This window comes from Triticum aestivum, chromosome 6B (assembly GCF_018294505.1).
Source record: "Triticum aestivum cultivar Chinese Spring chromosome 6B, IWGSC CS RefSeq v2.1, whole genome shotgun sequence".
Taxonomy (NCBI): Eukaryota; Viridiplantae; Streptophyta; class Magnoliopsida; order Poales; family Poaceae; genus Triticum; species Triticum aestivum.
Window position 1 is genome coordinate 573,806,122 of NC_057810.1, and position 11,178 is coordinate 573,817,299.

Sequence of the window (11,178 nt, forward strand, 5' to 3'; positions counted from 1 at the left end):
GAGAACTCTATATTTGGAAGTAGTGAAATCCTGCAATGCTTACCATGTGTACATACCTATATTCGCCCTTCAGCAATCAATGGCTAGAATAATGTCCTCACAAATTTTTTGCCCACAGAACACGAGTATATAACAATGCGTGGTCTGTTAGTTACCTTGAAGAATTTGTTTGTGTGGAGAGAACATGATTACATAACATGCATGACATGGTACATGGTAGTTTCCTGTGAAGAATCGATTGCGAGATAACATGAGTATAACCATGCATGGCACTTCTATATTTTCGAACCCAGTATACATTTCCTTGTATTTTCCTCCCAGTTCCAACAGGGACATATCAATGCTGTTTCTTGCATTATTCTACTCATACTCTGAACAATGCTGATCTTACATTAACAATTCATGTCCTTTTTCATATGATGCAGTGTCCCTACAGTTACTGCCCTTTGTAATCACACCACCTGTGCCAAAAACAGGGAAACACAACTGGTTCCTCACTCGATCAGACGATGGCAAAAGACTGATGATCATTCAGACACATGAGCCGGACAATTTATATTGCAAAAACCCCACTGCATACAAGCACCGTGTAATACGTGAGTATCCGGATAGTGGCTGTTACGTCTATGAGCAGGATACCAGCTTGTTGGGGCCATCAGGATTTTTTAGTTGGAGGCGGGTAAACAGCCTTGGTTCACACTCTCTATTTCTCGGACTCAATTATCCGATTAACCAGGAGATCACCGTTGGCAAGGGCCTTGATGGTAGAGAGGCTCTGTTTGCTATGGAAAACTGTGTCTACACGACAAGCCCTAGGAGTTCGGGAGCAAACTCCCCTGATTGTCAACGATACAGCCTGCAGCCAAAAGAAGGTGAGAATGACAAAGGCATCCAGATTAACTTTGATCCTTGGATGTCTGAATTACGACAGGCAGTGATGTGGTTCAAGCCTTCAGGTTGATAGGTAATTGGGTTGTTGCATCGAAAGGGTGGAGTACTCGTGTCTCCGGATCACTAGTCGCTGAAGCGGGGCTGCAAATTATGATGGTGTTGGATCATCTCTTCGAATGACTTTGTTGTCTTTGCTGCTGGTTCTGGATGGGTAGTTCTTTCTTTAGTTATGCATATTCCTTGTCATTTGGCCATCCTCATTTATGTCACTCTTACTATGTAATAGTTGCTTCTGTTTAGAATGTCATTCTCGTCTGGATCACGAGAGCCTGAGCGCTGCGGATGGGTGCGTTTTGGTGGTGTAGCAAGACTTCTTATGAACTATCATGTCTTGCTATTTATGTCAGTGGTAGTCACTAGTCAGTGTTTGAATGTTGTATATATCGTTGTTTCGAACTATTTATTGTCTCGAACTACTGGTGGGCTAAATGAGGGCATCACCATTCTCCAGTGTTAAGAGTATATCTCCTTTTTTCAATTTATATAATTTGAGCTCAGTGTCTTTTCCATGATGTACACTTGTTTGGACCAGTGAGGTGTCGTTGAATATGGGCCGAGTAGTAACGCAATGCCAAACAGGTCAATTATGACTCTTAGGCCAGGCTCTCAAAAGATCCTAAAAAAAGGTCGGGCTCTCCAAAAAAGAAAGAATAAGGACTCTTAGGCCGACATGTGGGTGCCACCGGTGTTTTCGTGCACTTGCGCGCCGAGAGCATATTGGCGTGTGCTCGAAATTCATACTACCTTTTCATCCCCAGTCTCCCGCCCCTCCCCCACCTCTGGAATCTCGATTCCTACTCCAGTTCCCCCAAATCCCCCTCCTGTACTCCCTGTACTCAAGCGCACTATCATGTCGCCTATCAACGCGGATCTCCGAGCCAGAGATCCTGAGGTCCGTCCTGCCTTCGGTCGCTGCATGCTGTCGCTCAACAGTGGCATGGCGGCACTTGACGACCAGTTTGCCGGCAAAGTGCTGATGGTAACCATCAACGGCGACCGGCCTCCCGTCTCGCCGGACGACCTTGTCAAAGCTCTTGGCATTGCGCACGGCATCCAAATAAGTGACTTTCTCATCGAAGTTTGTCCGCCACCGGCTGATTTCTTCGTCAGGTTCCGGACAACTTTCGACTGCAGTCGCGTGTTCGAATCTTCCCGGCGTTTGTTCTGCGATGGCGCGCTGGTGAGCTTTGATCGGTGGCACCCAGGATGGGGCTCGGTGCCCTCTGAGCTTGAGTTTTTAACAAAGCTTACCTTCCATGGCATCCCTCGACATGCTTGGAATAGCGAGTCCATGAACGAGCTTATCAACGACCTTGGAGGTGAGCTCGTAAGTATGTTTGTTCCTCCAGACAGCTGGGCTCTGACGGTTATGGCATGGATGAAGAAGCCGTCCACCATACCGAAGGTGATTGGTGTTGAGATACCGGCGGAGGAACCGGGGTTGTACTATTCTTCGCCACCAAGGCCGCCGCGGACCACGTTACGGATGTACCTGTATCGAGTGTTCGTGCATGTCGAAGAACTGGTCAATCCATCAATCGAAGTCCTGCTGCCGCCGCTGGTGCCAGGGTCCATCGACGACATCCATTACAGGAGACAACGTTAGACTTTCCCCGTGTTGCTCGGAACGATGGATGGCACAGGGCCTACTCCATCGTGCGGCAGAGGCCACTGCTTCTTTGGGAGAAGAGGCAGGGCTGGCTGCCTGGATGTGCTCTAATTTGAGGTAACAACTGAATCTTGTCAGATACTAGTTAAATCTGAGCTATGGGTGTGAAGCACTGATATGGCAGTACATTTGATTGTGACCTATTCTAATTTTGTACCTGAACTTTTTTTAGAAAGGGTTGTACGTCAACTTAATGTGCTAGCAGAACTTATTGTGTTGTCTGTCTGTTTTCTTTGCACAACATTCAAGATATTTCCCTGTCACTGATAAAGACGATGAACCGTTATGTACGACTGCGTTGGTTTCAACATAGCCCTTCTTGTAGCGATCCACTGCTTCCATCCTGATTGTGCCGCCTGCATGAAATTTTTGTATGCAAGTTCAGTGCTATGATGTTCTATATGATTGTGTCAACTATATAAGTTTTTACTGCATCAGCAATGCATATGGCTGAAAGATGTATTTACGAGCATCGACCGATGGGTCTCTCTCTCTCTATCTATCTATCTATCTATCTCTCTCTCTCTCACACACACACACAAACACACACACACACACACGCACACACACACGCACACGCGCAAGTGGGACCCGTTGAATTATTTATTTTGCTCGTGACAGCTTTTAATTAGGTTCCACTGTAATCTAACTTTTTTCTTAAGTTATTAATTGAGCTCAGTGACTTCAAAAAGTTGTACAAAAGCCTTGTTTGGACCTTTCCGGCGTCGCTGAATGTGGGCTGAGTAACCATGTTAGGTTGTACTGTACTACACATGCCTTTTTTTCAACATCAGCAATGCAACCAGGCCGACAGTTGTACACAATATCCGCGTCAACTTCTTATTCTCCGCCCCGCTGGGCTGCAAACTTTCCTAGGAGGTATGCATTAGGCTTAACAAGAAAATGGACTTTAAGAAATAATAAATGGGATGTAATTATAATAACTGGGCAGTAACTATGCACCAAACACGTAATTAGTTAAAAAATATTATTTTTGGAATTTGAAAATTTTAATTTCATTACTTGTTGTGCGCGCAATATTTCGTTGGATTCTAACGTAATACAACTTTATTTTGAAATTATATTTAACCTGAGTAGAAATTTTGAATAAAAATATTTCGCATCCCATCAAAATGTGGGATTTTTTTTAATTCTGTTTTGAGCGGTTGTTTGAAATTATTAATCATTGTCCTAGTTAGAAGTTGGTTTCTACTTTTAATAAACTGTAAATGGGCTATAGTAAATTACATTAGAATTAAAAATGGGTTGTACATTCTTACAAATCGCAAATGGGCTATATGTTGTCTGCCAAATCCGAGATGTGGGCCTACTAAGTTGACGCGTACCAAGGGCTTTGTCTTTGCTAAAAAAACCAAGGGTTTTGTCAACTTAGTCAATATAAACGATTGTAGCTGCAGTGATCGTACGATGTCCATCCAACGGCCATAGTTCTTCTTCAACCTCTGGTCTTGATACTCCAGCCGCCCAAACCAGCGTCGGTCGTGCCGCATGCTCCTGCCTCCCGTGGCTGGCTGTGCTGCCGTGGAGGCCTCACCGCCCCCTACTATTCCCACCACTGGCCAGGCCCTGCGGTGACGGCAGCCTCACACCGCAGCCGAACCAGTGAACCCTCATACTCCTCTCCGCGCGGGCTTCCGCTGCTGCGTCTTCCCCGGCTCCCCGTCGTCCCCTTCCTAGGCCTCGCCATCGTCCACCGCCGTGGTGCTCTCGGCGCGGCGTGGTCAACGTGGTCAAGGAACGACTTCCATCATACGTGGACTGTACGTGGAGAGGCTGACAGCTGGGTCCACGGCCGCAGCAAGGAAGTGCCTCCTAATTACGCGGAAAATAATGATTCCTCCACCTGACAGCTGGGACCCACCAGACGGGCCACTGTATTTCGTGAAAAATACGTTTCCCCCTCACTACTGGGACCCACCAGCTACATCTTCGCATGCAAGGAAGTGCGTCCGAAAAAACGATTCGCCCCCTTGACTACTGGGACCCACCAGTTACATCTTCGCACGCAAGGAAGTGCGTCCGAAAAAAAACTGATTCGCCCCCCTGACTGCTGGGACCCACCAGCCACACCTTCGCACGCAAGGAAGTGTGTCCGGGCAAAAAAAATGATTCGCCCCCCCTGACTGCTGGGACCCAACAGCTACATCTTCGCACGCAAGTGCCTGACAGTCGGGACCCACCTGGTCGAAGCGTACGTAGCGTTGTCATTCTGGTCGCGAACATGTATGTACATACTGGTGGATGTAGAGGCGCGCACGTGTCGTAGTAGAGGCGCGCACGTAGCATGTACACGTATGTACAACAGGTAGGGTGCAAGAAAGAAAATACGGCCACATATGTGTACATACGGGCGGGGTCTCGAACGCCTACTCGCACATATATACGTACGGCCAGGGCTCGTGTACATGGCTTGGTCAGAACGGAGAAACAGCGTCGTCATCGTGTTCATGGGGAGCCAACCAGCTGGGTCAGAACGGAATGCGTGGTCGTGTTCATCGGGAGGGCTTGGACGGAACAGGCGATGGAAACGAGGCATGGCGTACCGCGAAACGGAGGAAACGGACCTCCTACGTTCGGAACGGGGTCCTGTTGATCGGGAGGGATCTGGCGTGCCGCAAAACGGAGGAAACGGACCTCCTACGGTTGAAACGGGGGTCCTGTTGATCGGGAGGGGTCTGGCGTACCGCAAAACGGAGGAAACGGACCTCCTACGGTTGAAACGGGGGTCCTGTTGATCGGGAGGGGTGTGGCGTACCGCAAAACGGATGAAACGGACTTGTGTTGGAGCGCTACGATCGAAACGGGGCTCCTGTTCATCGGGAGGGGTGTGGCGTACCGCAAAACGGGACTCCACAGGATACTGTTCATCTCCACCGTCGATCTCCTCCAGCCTCCACGGGCTACTGTTCATCCACCGTCGACCTCCTCCAGCCTCCACTTGCGACTGTTCATCCACGGGCTCCTGTTCATCCAGCCTCCATCGTGCGCTACTCCACCGGCTACTGTTCAACCACCCCTCTCCACGGGCTCCTGTTCAACCACTCCTCCACGGGCTACTGTTCATCCACCCCTCCACCGTCTACTATTCATCCAGCCCTCCACGGGGTCGTCCTGTTCATCCAGCCCTCCACGGGGTCCTGTTCATCCAGCCCCAACCGGCTCGATCGATCGGGGTCATGTTCATCCAGAGGCAACGCCACGGGTCCTGTTCATCCACTCCCACCGCTCACTGTTCATCCAACCCCCCTCCCCCCACAACGCTCACTGTTCATTTAGAGAGAGGCAGCATCGATCGGCTTCAGTTAGCAGCAGTAGCGAAGGAATCGATCGCTCGGGTTCAGTAACGCGTAGCCTGCAGTGCAATCGCTCGGGTTCAGTTAGAGCCCAACGCCTCGCTCGGGTTCAGTTAGAGCCAACGCCTCGCACACACGCGCGTACGAGAGAAACGCGCATCGCTCAGCCCCCGACCTCCCACCGTAACCTGGAACTCCCCGAAATTTTCCTCCCCCTTGCTTCTACCATGGTTTTTTCCGTCATGGGCGGCCCAAAGAATGTCATGCGGCTACGTCTCCGGCCCGCCCAGGACGAAAAGCCCATTTTCTATCATGATTTTTTGTCATAGAAGTAGGAGCCCACCACATCTATGATGATACCGTATTTTATCACAATTATCGTCATAGAAGTGTCATATGTATGACAGTTTTTTTTTTCGTTTGGCCCAAAATGTCACGGATGTGTCTTTTTTTTATAGTGGTCTGTCTAGCACTCAGTCGACTGAGACTTAACCAAGTATCAGTCGAGTGACGTCAGCGTAGTTCTTTTGCTGCAAGCGGCACGGCTAGATGCTACAACCGATGATGAAAAAGGTTACAGCGGTTTTACAAGCAATGGGAATTGGTGCTGCAGCCGGTGTGATTAAAATGCTACAACTGCCAATGACAGATGTTACAACCGGTGAGACGATATGCTACAATCGATGAGAGACAACATGCTACAACCAACAAGACGAATGCTGCAACTGGTAGAGAAAAAAGTTGCAAGCGTTGAGAAAAAATGTTGCATGGTCGACTGAGACTTGGTTAAATCTCAGTCGACTGATTTTTAGCAAGCCCGTTTTTAGAATTGCTTTTAGGGTTATTTTGCTATGTAAAAATTAATCCAGAAATGAACGGAAAATCAATGTCCGTTTTATTTGATGACTCCACTCACACTACTGTCCGCGGACATGTTTGTTGTTGCCCATTTGAAAATCCTGGTTGGGGTTGCCCTTAACAATCTTCAAATCATTAAAGGTGCTCTTGGGCCAGAAATTCCAGACTGGGTTATTTGCGTTGGCCGTTGGTCAGTGTGTACTGCGTTGGGCCGTAACCCAGGAGAGTTCTCAGCTGTAACTGATCATCGTGAAGAAATAGACTGATCTCCTCCTTCCCAGTTCCCCTGTGTGCTCTACTGCTCTCCCTCTTCTCACCCAAATTGGCCAAGAGACTCGTTGGCTAACTATTTTCTCGCCCCCCATTCACGACGTTACATCCTTGGTTTCAGAGCTTTATAATGTCGTATTTTCTTGGCACTATCATGCCAATGGATTGGAATCCAGTCCTTACTCAACTTTCTGCACATCATGCATAGCTGCAGAGATATTTTACATGTACATGCATTTTTAGGTGGAAGGACTCAAGTCGGTCTCTCATCACTAACCTAATATACATACAGAGCGCCATGGTGGAGGCGACCGCTCCGTGCCGGTGCTGCCAGTCCCATGCCATGCCAGTATGCCATCAAATCACAACGAGGAAGCGTCGCTGTACACGGCCACTCCGTTCGACACCGCCGCGATCACAATCATGAACAACGCCAGGACCTTGTCCCTCTTCTTCGCGATGCCGTGGCGATCCCTGACAACGATGTCCATGAACAAGTTAACAGTCCATCATCAAGAACAAATTTAGTTCAGCTTCTTGTTGTCAACTCACTGACCTCAGCGCCATGCCGGCGGGGAAGATGTAGGCGATGGAGACGGCGGCGGTGGCCCCGGTGAACTGGAAGGCGTCCCAGATGTTGGGGATGAAGTTGGCGGCCAGGAAGATGACGGCGAGGAGCGCGACCGTGAGCGCCGCGAACCTCCGGTTGTCGCAGGCCAGCGGCCGGGCGGAGGGAAAGAGGAGGCCGTCCATGTTGAGGCGCAGCGCGTGGAACACGATGGGGAAGACGAGCATGAGGTGGAGTGCGTAGCTGACCCTGACGGCGTCGTTGAAGACGCCGCCGTAGGGGATGCCGAGGTCCGAGTCGAAGTTGGCCAGCACGTCGTCCAGCGTCTCCTCGCCGAAGAGGAGGAACCCGAAGAAGCTGGTGGTCACGTACACGGCGGAGCACAGCACCAGCGACGCCCGCACGATCGGCTTGATCTGGGCCGGGTCCTTGAGCTCGTTGTGGATAGGGTGCACTGCACAATTGACGTGATGATTCAGACAGACAGTGTCAGTGCAGGCTAACTGGAGTTGCTTAGCTCAGCGCGTGTGTACCATTGTAGTGGCAAATGAAGGCGGTAACAAGAACTGGAGCGGCCGTGAAGAGTTTGAAGATGGACGCCCAGGTCCCGTGAACGTCGGGGAACAGCATGGGCATCGGGATCTGCCCTCTTGTCAGTTTGATCATGGCGATTCCGGCGGTGATCACCACGAACACAACGGCCAGTGCCACCGATAGCGCAGAAGTGTATTTCAGTGAATCTAAATCAAAACAGCAAAATGCTCAAAAATATAACCCCATTATATCATAAGAAGTGTAATTTTTGTCCCTTAAATATTAGCTATTTTTTAAAAAAATACTCCCTCTGTCCGGAAATACTTGTCATCAAAATAAATAAAATGGATGTATCTAGACGTATTTTAGTTCTAGATACATCTCTTTTCATCCATTTTGATGACAAGTATTTTCAGACGGAGGGAGTAACTTTTTTATTAAATTTGAAAAATAATAGACGGATTTGAAATTTAACGAAAATAATATGGCGTCGGCTCAGGCTAAGGACAGCCGATTAGGATCCAGTCAGGTTAGCCTAAGCAGGCTATTATCCATTCACATCAGGGGAGGCCGATAGGGCCCGCTCGTCCATGCGGCAGCTGACCAGTGGCCGGACCATGTTACTCGCCCTGGCCGGCGACCAGTCGGCCACGCCTTAGACGACTGGCCAGTCGGCCGAGGCTTAGCCAAAAGGTGGCCATTTAGCCATCGGGCCGGCCCTCTTTGTCTCTTCTTCCTCCCCTCTTCTTCTCTTCCTCTTGTCTCTTTCTCCTCTCGCTAAACCAAAGCCCGTCAAATTAATACTCCTTTGTGAGCTGATTTTTTGCCCGATTTCCACCGTAGTTCCAGTCTAGAGGCTTGGGGAGGCTAGGGAAACCTCGATCTCGTGATGGGATAGCTCGTGGTGGTCTTGGTGATGGTTTTTGTGGAGCTAGAGATGGAGGTTATTGTGGTGCTCCGGTGACTCCAAGGTGGTGGTGGTGGTGGTGGTGGAGTGGCTGCTGGTGGTGGTGCTCCGATGAGTGAAGTCCGCCGGAAGGAGTTACTTCGCACGCTTCATGGGTATGATTCAACTGTCATTTTGTCTATCATACTTGCGTTTCTGTTATAGTTAGTCCGGTTGTACTTGATAGTATACTTAGGTGTGAAGTGCTAACTTGCATATGCGAATATACTCGATATTTAGTTGGTCCGGTAATATATATAGATGTCAAATATATTTAGGTGTGTCATTTTTTTAGTTGGTCCGGTAATAATCGGTAATATATTTAGGTGTGCGAATTTTATTAGTTTTTTTGTTAGCATTCGGTGAGTGAAGTCCGCCGGACGGAGTTGCTTCCCACGCTTCAAGGATAATCGGACATCTTGACGAGACTACACTACACTGCTTACCCACCTTTGCGTGGAGGGGGTTTTATTGGTTGAGAAGAGAAGATGGCGGGAAAGGGTTAGCGGGAAAGAAGATAGCAGAAAAGAGTTGGCGGGAAAGAGGATGGCGGGAAAGGGTTGGTGGGAAAGAAGGTGACGGGAAAGGGTTGGCGGAAATGATAATGCCGAAAACACATGGAGGGAAAGTTTGCGGGAAATTGCCGCTAACTCGGGCGAGTGTGGCCAGATAAAATTATGGTAAAAAATATGGTTCCATGCAATGGTCGGGTCAAAAATTTGGTCCCATGCAGCTGTTGGCTTAGCCTAAGACGATTTGAACTAATTGTCTTTGGTGTAGCCAATTAGTACTAATTGGCTTTGGCTAAGATGATTAGTACTAACTAACGCTAATGCCTCTACTCGACTGACCAGTTGGCCTCCCGTGATGCGAACGGATCCTAGTCGGCTTCGGCTAAGCTGACTGGATCCTAGTCGGCTTCGCCTGAGCCGACTCGAGTTGGCTTAGCCTGAGCCGATGCTGTATTATTTTTATCAAATTTCAAACCCGTGTATTATTTCTCAAATTTAATAAAAAAATGTATTATTAAAGAATAGCTAACTATTAACTATTGCAAAAGTATAGATTCCATTCCTCAACTTGAGTACCATTAATTTTCTTGTCCGAGAACAAAGCTGAAAATTTAGGAAAAACATAAATACTGTACTAATGTTATCAAAGACTTTTGCATTTTTCAAATTCATAACAATCAGAAAAATTGTGCAAAACCATGGAACTAATTAAAGTTATAGTAAACCTTGAAATTCAATAGAGTTACTAGTGATATTTTATTTTTTATTTTCCAAATCCCCATATCTATGAATAATATTTTTTGAATATATTTGTGACTTTCTAACTTCCATGTTTTCCTTTTTCTGTTTTATGTGTAAATCTTCATGTAAGAATTTTTGTTTTCAATAAAAGAATGTCTCCTTGAAATATATTTTTTCCAAGAAATGTCATATTCCCTCTTTTGTTAAAATCAGTTGAGTCAAGAGATTTTTTATTTTCTCCACTTCTCCATTTGTCTGTCAATATAGAAATATGTAGCCGTTTTGTTATTCAATTACAGGGAGCTACTGCTAGTCACATTATCCTTGTTATCTCTGATCTTATTCCTGGAGGGGTTTCTCACTTACAGTATGCAGACGACACTATTATTATGTTTGAGAACAATGACCTTTGCATTGCTAACCTCAAGTTTTTGCTTCTTTGTTTTGAATCTCTCTTGGGCCTCAAAATTAACTTCTCCAAAAGTGAGGTAGGTCTACCGAGTTGTTCTGATGTTGAGGCTGCGAGGGTGGCCTCTGACTAGGCTCCATCGCTTTTACTTATTTGGGCTTGCCTATTTCTCCTCTCAAATTGTGCTCAAAAGTCTTTGTTCCTTCTGTCCTAAAGGTGGGCAACCGTGTTGCCTTGGCGTGGATATTACAACTCTACTGCGGACAGGGTTTGCCTCACCAATGCTTGTCTTTCCTCCCTACCTATATTCCTAATGGGCTTCTATCGCCTCCCTGATGGCACTCACGCTAGGTATGACAAACAACAAGAGAAAATACCGACTTGTTAAATGCAATATTATGTGTAG

General features: G+C 47.6%; 1 protein-coding gene across 1 annotated transcript in view; it reads right to left on the reverse strand.

Moving 5' to 3' along the window:
- Positions 1 to 7,166: 7,166 nt before the first annotated feature.
- Positions 7,167 to 11,178, reverse strand: part of LOC123134457 (amino acid transporter AVT6A) — a 6,912-nt gene continuing 2,900 nt past the window's right edge. The window contains exons 3-5 of the mRNA XM_044553710.1: positions 8,164 to 8,370; positions 7,619 to 8,084; positions 7,167 to 7,536 (exon numbers count right to left, since the gene is read on the reverse strand). Of these exons, the coding sequence (XP_044409645.1) occupies positions 7,425 to 7,536; positions 7,619 to 8,084; positions 8,164 to 8,370 (785 nt within the window). The 3' untranslated portion in view covers positions 7,167 to 7,424. The remainder of the gene's footprint in view (positions 7,537 to 7,618; positions 8,085 to 8,163; positions 8,371 to 11,178) is intronic.